Source organism: Somniosus microcephalus, chromosome 11 (assembly GCF_052327205.1).
Source record: "Somniosus microcephalus isolate GS21.2 chromosome 11, FLI_Smic_1.0, whole genome shotgun sequence".
NCBI lineage: Eukaryota > Metazoa > Chordata > Chondrichthyes > Squaliformes > Somniosidae > Somniosus > Somniosus microcephalus.
Window position 1 is genome coordinate 41433635 of NC_140997.1, and position 26114 is coordinate 41459748.

The window sequence follows — 26114 nt, forward strand, 5'->3', positions numbered from 1 at the left end:
GAAGCAGATCCATGACTCCCAACCGCAGTACAGAGTCCCCTCCCAAAGCAAAGCAGCAGCACCAGATAGGGGCTGCAGCTGGGGGTTGGGGAGGTGCCACTGGAAACCAGAGGACGTTGCTCTGTGAAGGGGAGAGTGATTGTTCAGGTAGATTTTGTGGAAGTGTTGGTCTGGTTGGCCTGTTGAGTATATGGATTAACTCAAATCAACCTTATACTTCCTATTTGTTTAGATTTTCAATTATCAGTCCAAGAGCTGTGAAAGCAGTCCAGCTTAAGAAGTTCAATTTGGGTTGGTTTTGTGCTGTGACTACGTGTGCACCATGGACAAGGTAAACATCCAAGCAAGTGTCACAAGAGACTGTCATTCTTTTTCTACTGAATGAAAACTGAGATGTGAAATGCAGTGACTAAAACTGGCCTTGTGTACAGCATATGCAATCAATTTGAACAGTTCAGTTTTATTGACTTATTTCAGTTAAAAGAATAGCAAAGCCCAAGAACATTTTAACAACTACATTTTAGAGTATTGATTGGAATATTTTAGAAGTTTGTCAGTTACACTTGGGTTTTGCTCAGTAAATTAAGCTGCAAGAACAATATCTATCTTTCAATGAACAGGATTACGAAAAGATAAAAAACAAAAAGCTATGGAATGGTCAACGGCTTAGCTGGTATGAGAAAGTCAGGGCAGTACAAAATTGGATTGTCTTATTGACGTTAAACTATTACCTTGGCTTACAGCTTAAGTGGCACTAGAAGACTGCTGTGAAATAAAGGAGTAGTTCAGTAAGGGATCAACTTCTTTATTGGAGGTTAGTCCTTATTCAGACTAAACCAGGCTCAATCTTCAGTACTTCCATACAGAGGTGAACAGAAATGCCACTGCTAAATATAAGCAAGAATCTGAAGAATGGTTCAAGGCACAAGTGCTGTAATACCTATGCCATTATCTACTTGGTTATAGCTCGTCAAATCAAACTGATATTTACAATATAGTAGCTGCTATAATTATTAAAGTAGCTTATATTCTTGATTTTTAAAAAGGAAGCCAACTATGAAAGCAGTGTGGGCAGAAAGTAAATTAAGAAAAATGTTCTTTGTTGGGGCTTTCATTAAGGGCTCATAGCAGTTAACCACAGATTGCTTTGATATCCCAGCCTATGCTTATTAGGTCTTCCATCGTTTGATTTACTTATGGAGCTCTCCCCATCCTTCAGTCCCCTGTAGTACTGGCTACTTAGCAGGTCTGCACTGATTACAGAAGAGAGCAAAGCAAAGATGATGAACTTCGGATTTGTGCTGAATAGGAAAAAATAGAACCATGTCTCAGAGAGGTGCTCTCTTTTCCTTGGATTTAGAATCAGCAGCTTTAACAAGTCTGTCAATTCTTGTAATATTGGTTAAGCAGATGCCTATATCTCTGAAGTACCCTATGCACATTACTGAGATAAACTTGAGAAAGTACAGAAGTCCATTCCTTCCAACAGGCAAAATAAAATGTGCACTATCATGGACTCTATAACTGCTGTACTTAATTTCCCAAGGGCAGTGAATGGCTACTATTAAAACTTCCAAGAAAGGTACAGTTCTAGCATGTTACTCCTTTCCACCCTGCTGTGAACTCCCACGTATTTATCTGACATTAAAGCTACATTAACTAATCCTGACATGGTATGCACCACTGGTGACATCTCCATCTTCCGAGCAGCACAAGAATCATAATGTTCTACAGACTATTTGGCCTAGAAATTCATTTGCCCCTGAAAACAGGTGCGGGGATCGTGATGTGCTAGCAACCCACACCCGTTCAAAAGACTGCAGGCAGTACGCGAACTTTGTGCTGCCTGCTCATTTCCATGATTGTGGCATTCAGCTCTGTGCTGAATGCGCTGCTGAGTGGCTGAATGCTCAGCAGGGGGCCCAAGTTCATACGAGGCTAGCACCAATTAAAGCTAGCCTGCACTACTTAAAGGCAGTCAGCACCTCTTAAAGGGGATGTGCATTCTGCCTGCAATGGATCTTTCAACTGACTGAGTGCAAAAAAAAATCAATTAATGATGGCACAACAGAGGAGAGAGCAAGCACCAAGGTTCTGCGATGCAACACGGGAGACCTTGGTGCAGGAGGTTAATAGCAGGAGAGAGGTCCTCTTTCCACAGGGGGAAAGGAGGCCCTCCATGCAACAGACCAAAGTGCAGTGGGAGCAGACAGCCACTGTGGTAAATGCCAGCAGTGTATCCCCGAGGACATGGACGCAGTGCAGGAACAAGTTTAATGACCTCACACAAGTGGTCAAGGTCAGTGAATTCATCTTCAAATGCCATATCTCACCATCTGCACCACTAGCCTCACACACTGCTCAATGCACCACACCCCCAACTCACCTACCAACAATCTCTATCAATCATGACTCATACCTCACATGCACGTACTCTATCTCACCCTCACACACTTGCCACTGCTGCAAGCCTCACACCCATATCTCACAGCTTGCACACACTGTCAGCTATTCAACCATGACAGGCACATCACCCAAACACATTGCACAACACTCACTGACACACTTCCCTTTCTCTTAAAGGAAAAGATGCCGCATAACCGGCGCCAGCAGACCTTAACCGGTGGGGGACAGGCTCGCCTGCATCACCTCACCCCCTTGGAGGAGACAGTGCTGGCCATTCTTGGGAGGAGTATAGCTGAGCCCGTGGCCATACTTGGGAGGAGTATAGCTGAACCCGTGGTCAGGGGCTGAAAGAGTACAAGATGCCGGTATCCTCATACGTTATTCTCCTTCTCACATCCCATTTGGTATAAAATTCTGACAAGGCTAGACAGACTGGATGCAGGGAGGATGTTTCCCCTGGCTGGGGGGTCTAGAGCGAGGGGTCACAGTCTCAGGATACGGGGTAGGACATTTAGGACTGAGATGAGGAGAAATTCCTTCACTCAGACGGTGGTGAACCTGTGGAATTCTCTACCACAGAAGGCTGTGGAGGCCAAGTCATTGAATATATTTAAGAAGGAGAAAGATAGATTTCTAGACACAAAAGGCATCAAGGGGTATGGGAAGAGAGCGGGAATATGGTATTGAGATAGAGGTTCAGCCATGGTCATACTGAATGGCGGAGCAGGCTCGAAGGGCCGAATGGCCTACTCCTGCTCCTATTTTTCTATGTTCTATGTTTCTATATCTTAGGAGAAACCAGCAAACATCACAATGCAATTCAGTTTTGCATTGCACAGTCAGAGAAGACAGTGTTAGGCTCCATGTAGTGAGAGAAGGCATTGTTTGTGTTTGTTATTCTGAGGTTGTTTGAGAGTTTTATCGTAGAGGAAATATTTTTCTTTTCTTTTTGTGTATCTCTAAGTTATTGTCTTCAAAGGTTGAAATGTCCTCTATTAATCAACAGAGATATCCAACTACGATAAGAAAACTGCTGATATTTGGACGACATTTTGTCCTCCTTTGACCACTGGGAGTATTTGTGAAATAATACATTAAAAAAAATCAGTGTTTCTCAGTCAACTGGAGTGAAACTGGAGTGTCTTATGGGAGTCCAGAGTTCAAAATGCCAGCATTGCAGCATTTATTAGGGCTTTTTATTATGTGGGGTGAATCGACTCAATCCCTATGGTACAAAAACAAACACGACAAATCTAGATGCACTGAAATTTAACAAGACAGAGTGTACAGTTCTTTCAAACTTGAAAGTTCTTGACATTTCTGCATGCCATTATCTTGTTGAATGGAGCTCTGTCACCTTCAAAGAGAAGAAACTTTTCAATATGAGTCCAGGGATCAATTAAGACAAATCAATCCACATAATTTTCTTATTATCACGTGTAACTGCAAATGTTTTATTAGAAATCTATTTGTAATGATTCCCTTGCTGTAGTCAACTGAAATGGGAATGCAAACAGTAAAGTATGTAGGTAGGCTATACTTTTAAAATTGCTCAGCCAAAATGTCTTTATTGCTTTCTTTTTGGTAAATATTTGAGGAATTAGGAAAGGCAGTTAGTTGTAGAGAATGGAACAATTTTCCATATTTTCTCCCATTGTTTGCATCAAGCACCCTTCCTGTGGGAAAAATACAGGTTACACACATAGTAAGGCTTCTTCCAATCTGCCCTAACGAATGTGTCATTCTTCCAAACTCACCCCCTTTGTCATTTCCGAAATCAGCCCAATTTTTTGCCCCTCTGAGTGAGATTGGTTATTTAGTGCCAAGAGTCTCAAATTTGGTGGGGGAAAAGAAATCTGGCTTAAAAATAGTCCAGAACTCAAAGTATATCTTAGAAAAAACAAGCAAACATCACAATGCAATTCAGTTTTGCATTGCACAGTCAGAGAAGACAAGTGTTAGGCCCCAGGTAGTGAGAGAAGGCACTGTTTGTGTTTGTTCACTCAGATGGTGGTGAACCTGTGGAATTCTCTTCCACAGAAGGCTGTGGAGGCCAAGTCATTGAATATATTTAAGGAGATAGATAGATTTCTAGACACAAAAGGCATCAAGGGGTATGGGGAGAGAGCGGGAATATGGTATTGAGATAGAGGATCAGCCACGATCATACTGAATGGCGGAGCAGGCTCGAAGGGCCGAATGGCCTACTCCTGCTCCTATTTTTCTATGTTCTATGTTTCTATATCTTAGGAGAACCCAGCAAACATCATAATGCAATTCAGTTTTAGAAACATATAAGATAGGAGCAGGAGTAGGCCATTCAGCCCCTCGAGCCTGCTCCGCCATTCAAAGAGATCATGGCTGATCATCCAATTTCAGTACCTGGTCCCTGCTTTCTCCCCATACCCCTTGATCCCTTTAGCCTTAAGAAATATATCCAACTCCTTCTTAAATATATTTAATGAATTGGCCTCTACTGCCTTCTGTGGTAGAGAATTCCACAGGTTCACCACTCTCTGGGTGAAGAAATTCCTCCTCATCTCTGTCCTAAATGGCTTACCCCTTATCCTTAGACTGTGACCCCTGGTTCTGGACTCCCCGACCATTGGGAACATCCTTCCTGCATCTAGTCTGTCCAGTCCTGTCAGAATTTTATAAGTTTCAATAAGATCCCCTCTCATTCTTCTAAACTCCAGCGAGTACAAGCCCAATCATCCCAATCTCTCCTCATACGTCATTCCTGCCATCCCAGGTATCAGCCTGGTGAATCTTCGCTGAACTCTGTCCATGGCAAGAACATCATTCCTCAGATAAGGCGACCAAAACTGCACACAATACTCAAGATGTGGTCTCACCAAGGCCCTGTACAACTGCAGCAAGACATTCAGTTTTGCATTGCACAGTCAGAAGTCAGGTGTTAGGCTCCACATAGTGAGAGAAGGCATTGTTTGTGTTTGTTATTCTGAGGTTGTTTGAGAGTTTTATCGTGGAGGAAATATTTTTATTTTATTTTTGTGTATCTCTAAGTTATAGATACATAGAAACATAGAAGATAGGAGCAGGAGTAGGCCATTCGGCCCCTCGAGCCTGCTCCGCCATTTAATGCGATCATGGCTGATCATCCAAATTCAGTACCCGGTCCCTGCTTTCTCCCCATACCCCTTGATCCCTTTAGCCTTAAGAAATATATCCAACTCCTTCTTGAATATATTTAATGTATTGGCCTCTACTGCCTTCTGTTGTAGAGAATTCCACAGGTTCACTACTCTCTGGGTGAAGAAATTCCTCCTAATTTCTGTCCTAAATGGCCTACCCCATATCCTTAGACTGTGACCCCTGGTTCTGGACTCCCCGACCATCGGGAACATCCTTCCTGCATCTAGTCTGTCCAGTCCTGTCAGAATTTTATAAGTTTCAATGAGATCCCCTCTCATTCTTCTAAACTCCAGCGGGTACAAGCCCAATCGACCCAATCTCTCCTCATACGTCATTCCTGCCATCCCAGGTATCAGCCTGGTGAATCTTCGCTGAACTGCTTCCATGGCAAGAACATCCTTCCTCAAATAAGGCGACCAAAACTGCACACAATACTGATGTGGTCTCACCAAGGCCCTGTACAACTGCAGCAAGATGTCCTTGTTCCTGTACTCAAACCCTCTCGCTACGAAGGCCAACATGCCATTTGCCTTCTTAACTGCCTGCTGCACCTGCATGCTTACCTTCAGCGACTGGTGTACAAGGACACCCAGGTCTCGTTGCACTTCCCCTTCTCCCAATCTATTGCCATTCAGATAATAATCTGCCTTCCTGTTTTTGCCACCAAAGTGGATAACCTCGCATTTATCCACGTTATATTGCATCTGCCATGCTTTTGCCCAATCACCCAATCTGTCCAAATCATCCTGGAGTTTCTCGGCATCCTCCTCACAGCACACACGCCCACCCAGCTTTGTGTCGTCTGCAAATTTGCAGATATTACATCTAGTTCCCTTGTCTAGATCATTAATATATATTGTGAATAGCTGGGGCCCAAGGACCGATCCCTGCAGTACCCCACTAGTCACTGCTTGCCACTCGGAAAAAGACCCATTTATTCCAACTCTTTGCTTTCTGTCTGCCAACCAGTTCTCTATCCAAGTCAATACCTTGCCCCCAATCTCATGTGCCTTAACTTTACACGCTAATCTCTTATGCAGGACCTTATCAAAAGCCTTCTGAAAGTCCAAATACACCACATCCACTGGTTCTCCCTTATCTATTTTACCAGTTACATCCTCAAAAAATTCCAGTAGATTAGTCAAGCACGATTTACCTTTTGTAAATCCATGTTGACTTTGTCCGATCCTGTCACTGTTTTCCAAGTGCTCTGCTATTACATCTTTTATAATGGACTCTAGCATTTTCCCCACTACCGATGTAATTCCCTGTTTTCTTTCTACCACCTTTTTTGAATAGTGGGGTAACATTAGCTACCCTCCAATCCATGGGTACTGTTCCAGATTCCATCGAATGCTGGAAGATGATCCGCAAAGCATCAACTATTTCTAGGGCCACTTCCTTAAGTACCCTAGGGTGTAGACCATCAGACCCTGGGGATTTATTGGCCTTCAATCCCATCAATTTCCCCAACACCATTTCCCTACAAATACTGATTTCTTTCAGTTCCTCCCTTCCATCAGACCCTATGTTCCCCGACATCTCTGGGAGGTGATTTGTGTCCTCCTTTGTGAAGACAGAACCAAAATATGTATTTAATTGGTCTGCCATTTCTTTGTTCCCCATTATAAATTCCCTTGATTCTGACTGCAAGGGACCTACGCTTGACTTCACCAATCTTTTTCTCTTCACATATCTATAAAAGCTTTTACAGTCAGTTTTTATGTTCCCTGCATGCTTACTCTCATATTCTATTTTCCCTTTCTTAATTAATCCCTTTGTCCTCCTTTGTTGGATCCTAAACTGCTCCCAATCCTCAGGTTTATTGCTTTTTCTGGCCAATTTATATGTCCTCTCCTTGGATCTTATGCTATCCCTAATTTCCCTTGTTAGCCACGGTTGAGTCACCTTTTTTGTTTTATTTTTATGCCAAACTGGGATGAACAAATTCTGTAGTTCATCCATGTGGTCTTTGAATGTTTGCCATTGCCTATCCACCGTCAACCCTTTGAGTGACATTCCCCAATGAATCCTACCCAACTCGCGCCTCAGACCATCGTAGTTTCCTTTATTTAAATTTAGGACCCTAGTCTCTGAGTCGACTACTTCATTCTCCATCTTAATGAAGAATTCGATCATGTTATGATCGCTCCGACCCAAGGGGCCTCGTACAACAAGATTGCTAATTAATCCTTTCTCGTTACATAATACCCAGTCTAAGATGGCCTGATCTCTGCTGGTTCCTCGGCATATTGGTTCAGGAAACCATCCCTTAAACACTCCAGGAATTCCTCCTCCACAGTATTGTTACTAATTTGGTTAGCCCAATCTATGGCCCTGATTTTCTGCCAGCCGTCGGGCGGCTTTTCAGGCGGCCGGGGGCCGAAAATCGCCGAAAAAGGGGGTCGCGACCCACATGCCTGATTCCCCGCCCCGTCCGACTTTCGGACTGCCGTTTCTCCGCGACCTGCTTCAGTCCCGCCCGCCGCTGGCGGGACTGGCCGTCGGAACACTAATGAGCAATTATTACCTTGTTTAAGTTGATTTTCAGGGGCCGTTGCGATTTTGGGACTTTCCCCACATCAAACACGCCTGCGGGGAACCCCGCTGATGAAACCTGGCGTGAAGCTTGCTGGCTTGCTTGTTGTCAGCTGCAGGTCATTCGGAAAAGCTGCGATTTAAAGGGACAGCACTTGTATGTTGAAGGACCTTGTTGTTGCAGGCTTGGGGCTACTTTTTCAAGGCTTAGGCACAGCTGTGGAAGGTTGGAGCCTCACACACTTCTCCAATGTGATCTCCTGGGAAGCCCCTCTCGCCACCCTCACTCAGCGCTTCCTCAGCGGAGGCATCTACGAGAAGCATGGGACGCCTTTTTTTCCTTCCCTTCTTGCCATTAGAGGATCTCCAGCAGCAGAGGCGGCAGCAGCAGAACCAGGAACAGCATGATGAGCACCAGGAGCAACAGGCTGCTGCTCACTCACCTGAAGCTGCACAGGCCAGAAGGGGCCAGTGCTTGGAAGTGGCTTGAGAGCACCTTGCTGCGCTTTAGGGGGCCATGGGGACCCGTTTCTGCACTGGCAGTCCTACTCAGAAGGACTTCCATGAAGATCTGGTTTCTCTGTTCAATAGATGGCCAACGCTCCTCAAGAGATGTCATTCTCTTATGAGCACTCACCATGTTTTCCATACCCTGGCGAGTTATCTCCTCCATGGAGGTTGCCAACCTTTCCATGGTGATGTGTTCATGCGCCAATGACTCCACAAAGGCTCTGCTCATGGTCGCTATGAACTCTTCCATTCGCTCCACACTCGCAGCGACCCTGGAGACAAAACCTGCCAGAGACTCCTGCATCTGTGCATGGAGATCCATCACCTCTTCTCTTGCGGATGGACCCAGAGGCAGAGGGTCGACATGCAGTGCAGCTGAGCTGAGCTGGCAGAGTCCTGCGCCCTCCGACGAGGACTCTCCACTGCTGTCCCTGTCTCCAGAATCTGCTGAGGCTCACTTGTGAGCTGTGAAACACCAGGTGACAACACTACTCTATGTCCCGAAGATCCCCCCGAGGTGTGAGTGTCTGCGCTGGTGCTGGGTGCGCTTACTTCTGCTGACGCTGCGCCCTCAGAGGTTGGAGCTTCCTCTGAGGAGTCTGGCTGCACAGCCTCTTCCTCCTCCACAGTGAGGACGGGGGCTCTAGATGGTACTGTGGGGGAGTAAAGGAAGGAGTTGGAGATGTAATGCCAAGGTTCTTCTGGTGACTCCCAGCGAGTTGGCATCTGCTGGCACCTGCATCCATGCAGCATTGGTCTCAGTGGGAGGCCTCTTCCTCCCTGACCTAGGGAAGAGGACCTCCCTGTGGGCCCTAACCCCATCCAATAATGCCTGCTGTGAAGCCTCGTCGAATTTGGAGGCAGCTCGGGGTCTGGCACTGGCCACAGCTGCTGCAGGCTCCTCTGCCATCCAGTATGGTTCGTTTGGAAGCCTTCAGAGGATGCAGTGCTTGCTATGGACCTTGAAAGCACCACGAATGATGACATCATACTGTGGGGCTTTCTGACTAGAAATGGACAATTAGCAAGGCTGCCAACACGCTGGAAATTAATTGGCCACTTGAGGGAAAATTGCGTGGAGCTGGCTGACACATTTTTTTGTGTGTCAGAACCCCACATTCAGGGAAACCCGACCATTTCCCACACAATCCACAAAATTGGACCCACTATGTAGATTAAAGTCACCCATGATGACTGCTGTGCCCTTATTGCACGCTTCTCTAATTTCCCATTTAATGCCGTCCCCAACCTCCACATTACTGTTTGGAGGTCTATATACCACTCCCACTAACATTTTCTGCCCCTTGGTATTTCTCAGTTCTACCCATACAGATTCCACATCATCAGAGCTAATATCCTTCCTTACAATTGTGTTAATCCCTTCTTTAACCAGCAATGCTACCCCACCTCCCTTTCCTTTTTGCCTATCTTTCCTGAATACTGAATACCCCTGGATGTTGAGTTCCCAGCCTTGGCCACCCTGGAGCCATGTTTCCATAATCCCAATCAAATCATATTTGTTTACCTCTATTTGCGCAGCTAATTCATCCACCGTATTACGAATGCTCCTCGCATTAAGACACAAAGCCTTCAGGCTTGTTTTTTTAACGCTCTTACACTTATTAGAATTATTGTTTACTGTGGCCATGTTTGATTTAAACCATTGATTTCTCTGACTGCTACTTTTGTTTTTCTCCTTCCTATCTTTTGCTTTTATCCTGGTTTCCCTTTCCTCTGTCCCCTTGCTCAGGTTCCCAACCCCCTGCCATTTTAGTTTAAACCCTCCCCCAGAGCACTAGCAAACACTCCCCCTAGGACATCGGTCCCGGCCCCGCCCAGGTGCAAACCGTCCGGTTTGAACTGGTCCCACCTTCCCCAGAACCGGTTCCAATGTCCCAGGAATTTGAATCCCTCCCCCTTACACCATTCCTCTAGCCACATATTCATCTGAAATATCCTTCTATTTCTACTCTGACTAGCATGTGGCACTGGTAGCAATCCTGAGATTACTACCTTTGAGATCCTATTTTTTAATTTACCTCCTAACTCCCTATATTCCGCTTTTAGGACCTCATCCCGCTTTTTACCTATATCGTTGGTACCTATATGTACCACGACAACTGGCTGTTCACCCTCCCTTTCCAAGATGTTCTGCAGCCGCTCTGAGACATCTTTGACCCTTGCACCAGGGAGGCAACACACCATCTTGGAGTCTCGTTTGCGGCCGCAGAAACGCCTATCTATTCCCCTTACAATAGAATCCCCTATTACTATAGCTCTCTCCCTCTTTTTCCTCCCGTGCAGCAGAGCCACCCCTGGTGCCAGGAAGTTGGCTGCTGCTGCCTTCCTCTGGTAAGCCATCCCCCCCAACAGTACTCAAAGTGGTGTATCTGTTTGAGAGAGGGATGTCCACAGGGGACCCCTGCACTACCTGCCTGTGCCTAGTACTCTGTCTGTTGGTCACCCATTCCCATTCTGCCTGTCCAACCTTTGCCTGCGGTGTGACCAACTGATCAAACGTGCTATTCACGACCTCCTCAGCCTCGCGAATGGTCCAGTATGAATCCAGAGGTTGAAATATCCTATATTAATCAACAGCGATATCCAAGTCGGATAACAAATCTGCTGATATTTGGACAACATTTTGTGTATTTGTGAAATAGTACATTAAAAAAAAATCAGTGTTGCAGTAGTGCCAAGAGTCTCAAATTATGGTGGTTTCGTTCTATGAATTTCTGGGAATGAGGTTAAGATGGTCCAAGCTCAATTTTTGCAGGCAGCAGAGAGGGGAAATTCTCTTAGTTTCGGTTGAGTTTGAACACTGATCCCAAAAATGAGTGTTCTGATGTCTTGTGTCAGCCAGTACCATAATTTATTTAAATTAGTTTAATAAATCAAAAAAAAGAAAATCTGTACTATTTTCCCTTCAATAAAAAAAGATTTTAGATAGACCAATCAGTTCCAAAACCTATCTAGTTACTAAAATAACTGCACAGTCAGAAGCATTCACTGTTCTAATACACTTCGCCAAGCGACTTTGCTATTTTCCCCTCTCTTGTACCCCCATTGTCAGCTTTCCTACTTCCATGCTGCTCATATGGGCTGTAGGTCTATGTCAACTTATAGCGCTTTGTCTCATTCAGGAAAAGGGATTCTTTAAAGAGTTAAAGAGTTCTCCTGGACCAATTTCCAATTTTTCTCTTCATTCTCCACTCCTCCAACCCAAGGTGAAGCATTGTATGCCAATTCATCTGTCACTCCAGCTCAGAATCAACAAAGATCACCAAAAGGGAGCTGCCCATTTCCAACATTATTCAATGCTGCCATTCAAATTTAGGGTCCTTTGAGATGGAAGTTAAACAAATCGGCTACATTGTGTTTAGTTATTTTTATCATTTCATTTATACTAAGCACAGCCAGTAGCACCAATGAATTTGCTTTTCCTCTGTGCAAATATCCTAGTCATACTGAACAAGAATTAAAAAACAGAACTTCTACCTCAATAGTGCGCAATATTTATTTCAGAAACATGCTGCAGTTACCTTTCAAAGATTATGAGGCAGAGAATTTTAATTTCAATTGTTTTATACAGAATAAAACTTTGTATGGCTATGCAGAAGGAAAACGAGAGAGAAAGTGGGAACAAGCCAAACTTTGATGAAATCATACTAAGTATTGAAGAATAAAATACGTAATATTGATGTTTATTTTTTGGAACACGAATAGGTTTCATATTTTATCTCCTTCCATTTTGTCAGGCCACTCCCTACCATTCCCAGGATAGCAAGATGAGAAAGTGACCTGCTGCCAATCCTCTCTCAATGATGCTCTGTAGTCAAGCATTAGGAGATGTACAGTGGCCTGGTATAGCTCGCCATCTAATTTTACTTCAACTCCCTGCACCGACCTTCACCTCTCCCTAATGGCATGGTCAAGAGTAGGAATTCATCATGTGCCCCAGTCCAACCTGCATCCTACCATTGTATGGCAAAGTCTTGTGCAGTAGCACAAACATTGTTGCTGTACCATCAAACATATTTAACAATCCTTGCACAAGTCCTCCTTACTACATGGGTTTGTCATATCATTATCTCATTCACAGCCTCAGTGGCAGTCACATGAACAATGTCAAGGGCAGAAATTCACTAGCAATATCTCAATAATAGCCAAATTTGTTTTGGATCTAATAAAACAGATTTTTTCACAAACCCATTGTTGATAATGTTTCCATACTATAAGGGAAAGTGGGTATTAATATCTTTCTTCCTTTGTCGCAACTATAGTGATATTGCAAAGACATTTTTAAATTATAGAACTTAGTCAGATGGATAGCTCAAAGGCACTAAATTAAATTGGAATAGAAAATATTTATTTATTTACTGCCAAAAAAAAGAAAAGCGAACAAATATGTATTAATGATTTGGGACCTTACCTGAAAAATAGCAATCCAGGCATATCCTATATTATCAAAATTAATGGCGCCCTTATGTGGGTTTACATCTCCGGTCCTGCACACATTGTAATATTGATTCCAGTTTATGCAGCCACTTGTATTGTTCACTTCCAGGCTATACTTTGGGTGGTTGTAAGAATCTAAGCTAAGAAAACATTCAGCTCCATTTTCTTTCAAATTTGGAAGGTCCTGACATTTCTGCATGCCATTATCCCGTGGCAGTGAGCAAATAAATGGAGTCTCATCTCCTTCAATCTGGTAATATAGAGGTACAGAAAAATTGTAATACCTAAGAAATAAAATGAGAGTGAATTAGTCAGTATTCATTCTCTTCAATTGTTTGTTCACACTGTATTTTACAGGTAAATCAGGTCAGAAAGGTATATAATTCACGAAGCAAAAAAAATCTATGGTCACATCTCTTATTGGTAAAGTGTACATCATAAAATGGATGTTCAGTCTTACAGCTCAATTCAGTTGACACTGGCACACATTAAGAACAAATGAGATTCAATTTTTTTAACTGCCTTTTGTGCTCAGCAAGGATCATTAGTATAGCTGCTGGAAATGTTTTTTTATCATTCTTCAGGATGTGTGTGTCGCTGGCAAAGCTGGCATTTATTACTTCTCTCTAGTTGCCCTTGAGAAGGTCGTGGTGGGCCACCTTCCTGAACTGCTGCAGTCCGTGCGGTGAAGGTGCTCCCACAGTGCTGTTAGGTAGGGAGTTCCAGGATTGTGACCCAGCAACGATGAAGGAATAGTGATAAATGTCCAAGCCAGGATGCTATGCGACTTGGAGGGGGACTTGGAGGTGATGGTGTTCCCAGGTTGCTGATGCCCTTGTCCTTCTAGGTGATGGAGGTCCTGGGTTCGGGAGGACATTTTCTAATGTTTGGGTCTAGTGTCATATTTGAATAATATCAGGTCTGGTATAACTTGGATTACACAATGAGGTACAAGTCATTCTACAGTAATACACAATGGCCTAGAAATTCAGTAAGGCGCCGCCAGCTTTGCGGCCAGTTACCGCCTAAAGAGGGCTTCTGCGCCAATACAGGAGTTTGCGCTGATATTCAGCGCAGCGGTAATGGCGGCGGTAGCCGTTAGCGCTGCGCCGGCACCGATGACGTCATCGGTGTGCGCAGTGCCCCGGTTCCGCCCTGATACCGGCCCGATCCCCATATTTAGTTGCGGCTGCCTCTTCCGCAGCGGCCGCAAACAGCGGCCAGAAAATGGGGCCGTACTGTAGCCTTAGTGGGGCGCTTTAAGGTGGAGGTGCGGCCGGCCGCTTTTTCGGCGGCCGCCTGCCCGCACCTCCTTCCCCGGCCTCCTCCACCCCCCCCCCCCCCGCGGCATTGCCGGCTGCTTTCCGCGAACCCGGCACTTCTCCGTGGTGCCGGGCTCATTTGCCGGCACTATCCAGCGGCGATCTCCCCGTTGCAGGCACCTCCCCCTTAAGAGAAGGAGGAGGCCTGCAGTACCGCAGCCTGCCGCTCCGCAGCGGGTGGCGCAGCGGCGCCTAGAGCGCTGAAATTCAGTTTCAGCGCCCCAAGCGGGGGCGGGCACACCCTGGAATAGCGCCCGGTTCCGACTTGGGGCGCAAAAACTGAATATCTGACGGTCGCAACTGGCTCCGCGCCCAGCGCTAACTTTTGGGCGCTAGCCAGCTGGCGGGGCCATAGTGAATTTCTAGGCCAATATCCCTTACTTTGGCACCCCTGAGACAGCGCCTCTTCTGAACCTGTGTGCAATTTCTATTTCCTACGCCAGACTTCCTTTGAGGCTTCTCTAAACAAGACAAGATTTTCTAAGAGATAACAATCAGCTTTATGCTGTAGACTTAAATGCACTCCTTTAATTTAGAACCTTTAACATAGAATCATACAGCACAGAAGGAATGCCATTCAGCCCATCATGCCTATGCCGCCTCTTTGAAAGAGCTATCCAATTAGTACCACTCTCCTGCTCTTTCCCCATAGCCCTGCAAATTTTTGCTTTTCAAGTATATAGCCATAAGAGGATGAAAAAAAACTCCTATCACACCTCAATGTGCTAGGTTCTTAGGTCCCATAGGTGATTAAATTAGAGCACTATCCATAGCCCAATCTGGTCTCCAATTTAATCCAGGTCTTCAAAGGTAGTCTGTCCCAAGATAAATTTCCATTTAGGATACTGTCACATTCAGTTTCAGTCTCCAATTCTTCAGTGAAATACTAAGTGTTCAATAAATTATTTTTTAATTTCTTTAATCAGTCCTTTGTTTCTATGAACTTTTTACTTTGTAATTGCCAATTTTCTCTCCTGAAGGCATTGACTCCTTGCTGGGGTATGGTTTCACAGGCACCAGGTGCAGGCTATTTGACCATGGGCACCAATCCTTTTGTCAACTGATGCCCAAAAACGGACATTTTCAGCAGGAGTTGCTGATAATCAGGAGTGGAAATCTTGGACAATTTTCCCCGAGGCCAACTGCAAGATCCCTACTGCCAACTTATCTAAATAACAAAATTAGCATAGACTCAGGATCAAATCTGCTGATCTTTAAATTATTACTGTCCCCTTATACAATGTTACAAACCATTTCAATTTCACTCAGAATATATTATAGGAATACACATGTTCTATTTGCACTACTTGTTATTGTGTTACAAGCCAGCAGGATGGTTTTGAAAAATATCATTCAGTAGAAAAAGAGACAGAAAATGTTTACTTCAAAGAAAGTCAATTTCAAAAGCTGTGTGTGCTTGCTGTTTTCTGCTCTAATTTACTTCCGTCCCCATCTGAAAGCATACACTTCCATAGACAGAAGGTACGTTGTCCAAATGGTCCATGTGCGAGCCCAGACAGTTTCAGCAGGCTAATTGACTGCCTGGGTGGGGGGCAGAGAATAGTGAGCTCGCTGTCTACAAACCATTATTAACACACACACATTTCTTACAGGGAGTAATTAGATGTTGTTCAGGAATGGAACCCTTGATGATTTTCAACTCCTTAACTTGGAGGTGCTGAAACCAAAAACAGTGAATCTACTGCTGCCCTAGCTAAATCTAGGATCTAGGAGTCACACATGGGAATTTCCTGGTCCGTAAGGTTCAGCTACTCACTGGGTAAACTAACTGAGCCATTGGGCCATTATTGAGCTTAACCCATTTTGTGCTTACTTTTCTAGATTGTCTATTTAATAAAGCTTTTACTGTCAGCAACTGTGATGTTTGTGCCATTGCTAATCATGATGGTTTACTCCATAGAACCCATTCATTGGGGGACAACATGCATTATCAAATCATTTGCTAGTTGCAGCTTTAAACTGGATAAGAACATTAAATACAACCACTCATTACTGGTTGATTAGATTCTCTGTTCTTCCAGGCTGTACCGTTTGTTTCTTTGTTTTGAGGGAGGTTGGATCTTCTTTAGGTACTGTTGTAGGAACTAAATTTTTTAATACTCCCAACAAATGTTAAATCTTTCATTCATAGTTAACTATGGAGCAAGGACAGCAGTGCACTGGCACAGTTAACTCACTGATTGTCCCCTAAAAACGAAGGTCATCAATCAGAGGCTGACTCAGGTCACACACCATGGTAATAAATACCAAAAGTAAGATCGCAACTACTGCTTTGAACATGATCTCCAACAATTTTTATTATACCACCATCACAGTGGCAGATAAATGGCTAGAGCCATAATAAACATGTTTTTACTTGCAATTGAAAAAAAACTATCTAGTTTCTAGGGGGCTAAGTAAGAGTTTGATGGTGAGCCGCTAATCAGTCTATTCTCAGTACGGCTATTTAATTGAATTAATTCAATGAGAATACAAAAGGTACACAGGCAGATTTGCAGTTGCCTCTTGATGAATTGCCCTTACTGCTGGGATAGAACATGGCCATTAAACTAGATAGTACTTGGTGTATCCATTTAACTTAAAATACTGACTCCTGAAGCAATAATTAAAACAAAAAGACTGCTAGTGTATTGGGGCCAATTCTAGCTAGCATGTTTCAGTGGGAACCAGTATAAAGCAAGGGCAGTATTTTTATATACATGCTCGTTCCTCTTCTCAGGAAAACTGGTTCTTGTGTTACATGAATGATGCATTTCCAAGTTTGTACAAGAAAGAGAGATTAAGTATTATGCAAAGGCTGTTACCATCAGTTAACATTCCTACATTGTGTAAAGCAGCACAGTTGCCTGGGGTACTAATTATCTGCTCTAACGACACAGCTACTACAGAACATGGAACACTCTCAAGACTAGGTAGGCCATCATTATAGCTTGTCTAGGTTTGAAGTAGTCTTAAACACAGACCTATGATTAGAAATACCACGCAATCATTAAAATGCCATTTTCTGCTCACAAAAAACGAAAATAAAAAGCAAAATGTTAGAAATTTCTTCCTGGACGTTTTCTCATAAGGTTTTGTGACAGTTTCCACATAGCATGTACGATAGCAAAATACTGCAGATGTTAGAAATCCGAAATAACAACAGAAAATGCTGGAAAAACTCAGCAGGTCAGGCAACATCCGTGGAGAGAAATTTGAGTTGACGTTTCGGGTCGAACCCTTCTTCAAAACTGGAAAGAAAAGAAAATAGATCGAAGGCAGGGCTGTGATCGGACAAAAGAAGTGAAAGAGACTTCTTTTGTCCGATCGCAGCCCTGCCTTCGATCTATTTTCTTTTCTTTCCAGTTTTGAAGAAGGGTTCGACCCGAAACGTCAACTCAAATTTCTCTCCACGGATGTTGCCTGACCTGCTGAGTTTTTCCAGCATTTTCTGTTGTTATTCCACATAGCATGTAGCTGAAATCAGTGCAATTCCTTGCCAGTATGTACAAACTGGCAGAAAAGAAACAAAATTGCCAACAATAGCTCTTGCAAGAGGCACGTCAGTTTATAATCTTTTGTATAATCCCTTCTGAAGGTATGTGGATTATGATAAATTACAATAAACCTAGTTACATTATGTTTTTCTTTGATGTCACAAGGCACTAATACCATTTTGAAGGTGTCAGCCATTACCAGGCAAAACATCAGGAGTTAAAAATTGAATGAAAAACCCACATTACAGGGTCATTTTCCAATATCACATTCCCCGTATGGAGCCTTACCCATTGGAAGATTATGACAGAAATTTGGAAGCAGCTTTATATGATTTCTGGAACTTTAGTTTAAATGGTTGGAAAATGATGTACAGCATATATGCCTAAATTTCTGATCTGTCCTACTGGGCAAGTGATGCTCCCCACCAGCAATGCAAAGTTAGAAAATTACCTTTACATTTCTATTTGTAACTCAACTTCCTGAAATTCTTGTGTACAGTATTTATCCAGGATATATACAATTAAGAAACAAAAGCTACTGTATTTAGAAAAAAATGAATATACTTATAGTACACATCAAGACTGCTGAATAATAGAATCATAGAAATTTACAGCACAGGAGGCCGCCATTCGGCCCATCGTGTCCATCCGTGAATGGGGCACCATTGACCCAAAAAAGTGCTGGTCAAACGTTTTTTATTTATTCACACATTGTGATGATGTAAATTGAATTAATATATATTTGTGTGTGATGTAATTGTGACAATAGATGTGTGACTCCTTCCCCAGTGATGGAGACATTTCTTGTATAAAGCGGTGATATTAATCCTACTTAAAGGAATACAGACAGCCATCTTTTGCTGGAGTATAAGGGGGCTAAATTCGGTTGATTTCCACCTCCTGTTAGCGCCCTAAGAGGGTGCAAATCAACCAGCGCCTGGGCGCAGTGCCACTAACGCCTCCCGCGAAATTCAGCGGGAGATTAGCGGCGGTGCTAACAGTTAGGTGGCGTCCCCCGACTTACCACCGGACGCTATGTCCGCCGGGGTTGGGGGGTCTACCTGCGGCCGGTGCGGCGCTAGTTAAAGGGAAGGTGGCCGGTGGCCATTTTTGTTGCTGGCCGCTTGCCAGTACCTGCCCCCTCTGCTGTCCCCGGCCCCCGTGAAGTCCCCCCGGAGGGTGCCGGCTGCTCTCTGTGAGCAGGGTACCTCGAGTGCCGGGCTCATTTGCCAGCACTCCCGATCCCTGGTGGCCCAGCTGAGCACCGGGACGCGTTGCGCCAGGCCACTCCCCTTTAATAAGGGGAGGAAGGCCTGCAGTACTGCGGTGCGATGTGCCGCAGAGCGTGGCGCTGCAGCACATAGCGCCACGATATTGGCTAGCAGCGGCCCAAGAGGGACGCGGGGCGCTTCTAGTAGCGCCCCTCCTCCCTCTTGGGGCGCTACCTGGGAAAATCGGCCGTGGGGGCGCTAACTTTTTCGGGATGCTAAAATTAGCGCCCCAAAGTGGGCACTACCCAATTTTTACCCCTAAGGCTCTGTAGCATTGTTGTAATAAAGAGCAGTCATTTATACTGAACTAATTTGGCCCAGAAATTCGGGTCCCCACGGGTGAGTACGCGCTGGGTACTCACGCGTAGGCCCAACAAAAGTGCCGGTTTCGTGCATGCACTGCGCATGCCCGGGAAACCGGCACTTCCATTCCCTTAAAGGAAGGGGTTCACAGGTCGAACGCGTGCGCCGGAGAGGCAGCGCATACACCTGGAACTTCTGTTTTTTTTGCAGGTTTTTCCGGGAGGTTAAGTCTCCAGGAGTTACACTTTTAAAAAGCAGTCGCAAGGCCTGCTTTTAACAAGGTAAGTGGTGAATTAAGTAAAATTAAAACATTTTTTCCACAGGTTTATTATTTTTAAATACTTTAAAGCAAGGTAAGTTTATTTTTAGCCCCATTAGAAACTGTAATTAATTTTTTCAAAAATTTAAATTATTGTTTAAAAGTTATTTTATGTAATTTATAGTTATTTTAAAAATGTGATTTTTTTTTAAATTTATTTGAAGTTTTAGTTATGTTTTGGGGCTGATTTGTATTTATAGTTTTGACAGCTCTTCCTATCAAATTTATGAATGGGCATTCCCTGCTACCATTGGCTCTCCATGGCCCACGTGACCCCAGGGGACGCTTCAAACTAACTGCGCCCCTGGGATACGCAAGCACTGCGCGCCGGCATTTGGAGGAGGCCCAGGATCGGAATACCACGTGGGCCCACAGCACAACGGCCGGCGCGCTAGGTAAGTGCAGGTCGGAGGCTTGCACCCGTGGGAAGCCTCCGACCCGAATTTCTGGGCCATTATATTATTTGGTGATTCATTTTGATATTAAAGCCTAGAAGTTACCATTGATCATACATTTGCTTACGAGTTTAACAAAGGTGTTAGCCATTTAAAATAAACATGTTAACACCTATGTACAGCAGGCACCTCAAAGCACTGGAGAGTTACCACCAACGCTGCCTCCGCAAGATCCTGCAAATCCATTGGCATGATAGGCGCACCAACGTCAGTGTTCTTGCTCAGGCCAACATCCCCAGCATCGAAGCTCTGACCACGCTCAATTAGCTCCGATGGACGGGTCACATTGTCTGCATGCCCGATACGAGACTCCCAAAACAAGCACTCTACTCGGAGCTCCAGCACGGCAAGAGAGCCCCAGGTGGGCAGAGGAAACGCTTCAAGGACACCCTCAAAGCCTCCTTGAAAAAGTGCAACATCACCACCGACACCTGGGAATCCCTGGCCCAAGACCGCACAAAGTGGAGGAGAAGCATCCGGGAAGGCGCCGAACACCTCGAGTCTCTTCGCTGGGAGCAAGCGGAAGCCAAGCGCAAGCAGCGCAAGTCAACCCAAGCACCCCACCCACCCGCCCCTTCAACCACCGTCTGCCCCACCTATGACAGAGACTGTAGGTCCCGCATTGGACTAATCAGCCACATGCGAACTCATTTTTAATCTGGAAGCAAGTCATCCTCAGTTCCGAGGGACTGCCTAAGAAGAAGAAGTAGTTAACACCTATGTTAAAACAGTGATCAAAGGGATATCACCAATAGTAATTTGTAGGCTCAAAAAAGTTTACAAGAAGAAAAAAGCATATTATTTTGTTAATAGATTTTCATAATGTGTGTTACAGTTTCCAGGCCAGCTAAGTAGGATATATCCTATCAAATGGAGTGGTACATACACATCAGAAAATATTTATGTATATATCGAAAGTTATTTCAAAATGCTGGAAAATGCATAAAACATTATGGCCGGAATTTTCTGTACCTGGGCGGGTTTGGTGTGGGTGGTTGCCGTGGTGGGTTGCAACCCCGTTCTTGCTTCCATCTCGCTGCAGAAATCGACTTTGCGCTAATGGTACCTAGTAAGTCCATCCTGCACGTTACCCGGCCCTATTAAATGGTGCGGGTCTGATGACGTCATCCATGATGCGTTTTCAGCCAGGATATTTAAAGGAACCATGGTCATATTGCATTTGAAGGTTCATCTAGTCACTGCACTGGAGGCTTTGATTGCTCCAAACACTTGAAAACATGACTGCACAGAGGCAGAGGGCTGCACCCGGGTTCTCCCTCCATTTGCTTGTGGAGGGAGTCAGAGTACGCAGGAAGGTCCCCTTCCCTTTCAATGGGCGAAAGAGACCTCCCCAAGAGACAGAGAGAGCCTGGCAACAAATTGCAGAGGAGGTGAACAGCAGAGATGTGTTCAGGATGACCAGGGTGAAGTAACTGAAACATTTCAATGATCTCATTAGATCAGGAAAGGTGAGTACAAAACCACAATCAACTTCATCCTGCTGAGCCTCTCATCACATCCCCATCACTCTGCCTCCCCAACCCTACTCTTGCACATACTCCCATCCCTCTCTATCTACATTATCACATCCCCATCTTATTAGCCACCCCTCATCCTAATGCAATCATACCAACTAACAGCACACAAGGAGGCCACTTGGCATTGTCACCCCACTCCATAATAGTCTCCCTCTAAAGATGTAACCCACCCATTCATTACACTCATTCCATCACTCTCACTCAACCTTCTCTTTCCCTCCTTGCAGGAAAAGAGATAGCTCAATAAGGAGAGAATTGGAGGTGGCCCTCCATCATTTGTTACCCTCACCACAGCAGAGGAGGCTGCTTTAGAAGTATCGGGCGTGACCGAGCAACTGGAGGTGGGAGACGGAGGGGGACATCTCAGCAACCTGGTGACAGAATTACATCTCATACAGCTACATGGCATACATCAGTCACTCATATGGGGACTGATATCATCAGCCACTGAATGCTCATCATGTGCATAGTGGTATCTGTATCCATTCTTCATATTACTCTGCCACAGGTCTATCAAGAGCCCCCCGCCACTATCCAAGAGGAAGAGGATGGTGACTCCTCAGAGGAGCCTCCAGCCTGAGGGCGCAGTGTCACCAGACATAAGTGCACCCAGCACCAGCGCAGAGATGCACACCTTGATGGGTCCCACGTGAGATAGAGTAGTGTTGTCACCGGGTCTGTCACAAACACAAGTGAGCAAGAGCAGATGGTGGAGACAGGGACAACAGTGGAGACTCCTCGCCAGAGGGCGCAGGAAGCTCCCAGCTCTGTTCAGCTGCATGCAGATGCTGAGCCTCAGGGGCCATCCAAAAAGAGGGCGATCCTGGAGGTGCAGGAAGAGGTGCAGGAGGCTCCGACAGGTTTTGCGTCCACGATGTCTGCAAATGTTCAAAGAATGGAGGAGTCCATCGCCAACATGAGCACCACCGTGTCACAAGCGATGGCGACTGTAGCCTCTTCCATGGATAGGATGGCCACCTGCATTGAACTGCTAATGCGCTACTCACAGGAGCACATGGTCTCTCTGGAGAATAGATGGCTATCTATGGAGAATCATAGACCTCTTGTCTATGAGGGATGTCAGCATAGACGCGGGTCCTCATGGCTCCACTGATGTGCAGCAAGGTGGTCTTCAGTTCCTTGCTAGCAGGGAAGTGTGGGTGGCCCATGAGAGGGATGATGGTGAGAAGTGTGGGTTCCTCTCAAAGCGCTTACACTTCTCCCCCGTTGCCACCCCCTCAGTCAGAGCCCCAGCTGCCTCATCAGACAGCGATGTCTGAGTCTGCTGCTGCAAAGTCGCAGGAGGAGCAGACTTTGGCGGGGCCATCACAAGCTCCAAAACCCAGAAGACATCTGCCAAGAGTGTCTAAGCAGTTGCAGCAGGGAAGTGAGCAGGCTGCTTCTACCTCTGCTGAAGCCACAGGGGTGCACCTCGTAGAAGCACGTGTAAGAGAAAGATGGCACACAAGTAGATTCACAAGGGTAGCAACTTGGGTGTTTTATTCAATGTTAATGTCAAGTTTCCGTTAATTTGATCTCAACCATCAAAATCTTTATTTTCACCACTTGGACAAATTTGTGTGTACCTTTGGAAGTGGCTTAGTGAGTTGCAGTGAATGGTGAGCCGTGGGTATGGTAGCATAGTGGTTATGTTACTGGACTAGTAATCCAGAGATCTGGATTAATGATCCAGAGATGTGAATTCAAATCCCACCACAGGCAGCTGGGGAATTTAAATTCAATTAATTAAATAAATCTGGAATTAAAAACTAGTATCAGTAATGGTGGCCATAAAACTACCGGATTGTCGTAAAAACCCATCTGGTTCACTAATGTCCTTTAGGGAAGGAAATCTGCCATCCTTACCTGGTTTGGCCTATATGTGACTCCAGACCCACAGCAATGTGGCTGTCTCTTAACTGTCCTCTGCGGTTCAAGAAGGTGGCTCACCACCACCTTCTCAAGGGCAATAAATGCTGGCCTTGCCAGCGACGCCCACATCTCATGAATGAATAAAAAAAAACAGTACCTCCAGCAATGGTGATCAGTGTGAAAGGAATGATTTGGTCATTGTAGGGATCCTTTATGGTGTCGCTGTGGGGTGGTGCCAACCTGGCGCAGCCATATGGGTGTACTGCATAAAGTTAAGTAAATCTGGCCATGACGAGGCCGTCCCGGGCAGCAATGTGCTCGGGTGCTGGTGGGTTCTGGGCTGCAGGTTCTTCCAGCTGATGCTCCTCCTCATGCAGCGCTAATTCTCACAGCTATGCTATGATTGTGCAGGGCGCAGCAGACCACGACAATTCTGGAGACCCTGGCTGCTGCATACTGAAGGGCTCCTCCAGACCTATCAAGGCATCTGAAGCACATTTTGCCTATTGTCTGTTATATGACACATCTTGTGGAAATGTGGCTTTCATTATATCTCTCCTGGGCCTCCTCAAGAGTGTCATGAGCCAAGTCTTCAGTGGATAGCCCTTGTCTCCAAGCAGCCAGCCGGAAAGTCTGATTGGAGGAGCGAAGAGCTGAGGGAGGCTGGACTGGCGAAAAATGAAAGAGTCATGACAGCTGCCAGGGAAGTTGGCACAAATATGCATGATGATCTTCCTATGGTTGCAGACCAGCTGCACATTGAGGGAGTGGAAGCCCATGCGGTTGACAAAGACTCCTGGGTTATGATGGGGTGCCCTGGTGGCCACATGTGTGCAGTCGATGACGCCCTGCACCCGTGGGAAGCCAGCCAGAGTGGCAAAGCCGAGCACCCGCTCAGTAAAATTGGCTTCATCAGTGGCAAAGTTGATATAATTGGCTGACTTGTCAAAGAGGGGATCAGTGAACTGTGTGATGCATCTGTGGGCGGCCAACTGCGAGATATCACAAATGTCTGCTGCATATCCCTGGAAGGAGCTGAAGTGAAGAAGTGGAGGGCGCTGGTGACTTTGACAGCCACTGGTAAGGAGTGTCCACCTGCTCCTCTGGGCTGCAGGTCTTGCTCGAGCAATGTGCAAATGTCTGCGATGATCTGGCACGATAGCCTGAGCCTCTTTTGTCACTGTTGCTCAGTCATGTTAAGGAAGCTCATCCTCTGCCTATATACCCTGATATGTGGCACCTTATCAAATGCCTTTTGGAAATCCAAATATATTACATTCACTGGTTCCCCTTTATCTACCCTGCTGGGTACATCCTCAAAAAACTCTAATAAATTTGTCAAACACTATTTACCTTTCATAAAACTATGTCAACTCTGCCTAATCATATTATGATTTTCTAAGTACCCTGTTACCACTTCCTTAGTAATGGATTCCATCATTTTCCCGATGACTGATGTCAGGCTAACTGGCCTATAGTTCCCCATTTTCTTTCTCCCTCCTTTCTTGAATAGCGGGGTTACATTTGCTACCTTCCAATATGTTGGGACTTTTCCTGAATTTAGGGAATTTTGGAAGATCACAACCAATGCATCCATTATCTCTGCAGCCACCTCTTTTATAACCCTATGATGTAGGCCATCAGGTTATGGGGATTTGTCGGCTTTTAATCCCATTAGTTTCTCAAGTACTTTTTCTCTACTGATATTCATTACTTTAAATTCCTTGCTCTCATTAGCCCCTTGGTTCCCACTATTTTTGGTATACTTTCTATGTCATCTACTGTGAAGACAGATACAAAATATTTAAAGCCTTTTCCATTTCCTTGTTCCCCAATATAATTTCTCCTGTCTCCGCCTCTAAGGGACCAATGTTTACTTTTGCTACTCTTTTCCTTTTTACATAGTTGTAGAAGCTCTTACAATCTGTTTTTATATTTCTTGCTAATTTACTCTCATTCTATTTTCTCCCTTTTTATCAATTTTTTAGTCATCCTTTGCTGGTTTCTAAAGCTCTCCCAATTCTCAGGCTTACTACTATTCCTTGCAACATTATAAGCCTCTTCTTTTAATCTAATACTATCCTTAACTTCTTTAGTTTGCCACAGATGGCTCACTTTTCCTGTGGAGTATTTATATTGCAATGGAATGTATATTCATTGAGAATTTTGGAATATTTCTTTAAATGATCTAAAATAGCCTGTTCCCAGGTTGGTTCCGTGATGTACTGGTCAAAAAACTGTCTCGAATACATTCCATGAACCCATCCTCCAGACTACCTTTGCCAATTTGATTTGCCCAATCTATATGCAGATTAAAGTCCCCCACAATTATTGTATTACCTTTGTTACAAGCTCCTATTATTTCTTGATTAATACTCTGTCCAATGGTATAGTTACTGTTTGGGGGCCTATAAACTACCCCCACCATTGTTTTCCGCCCCTTGTTATTTCTTACCTCCACCCACACTG

At 44.9% G+C, this 26114-nt stretch overlaps 1 protein-coding gene across 1 annotated transcript in view; it reads right to left on the reverse strand.

The window, feature by feature from the left end:
• cacna1ha (calcium channel, voltage-dependent, T type, alpha 1H subunit a) overlaps positions 1 to 26114 on the reverse strand; it is a 362311-nt gene that overhangs the window by 265132 nt on the left and 71065 nt on the right. Inside the window, exon 5 of the mRNA XM_086000548.1 lies at positions 13043 to 13352. Coding sequence (XP_085856674.1) covers positions 13043 to 13352 — 310 coding nt within the window. The remainder of the gene's footprint in view (positions 1 to 13042; positions 13353 to 26114) is intronic.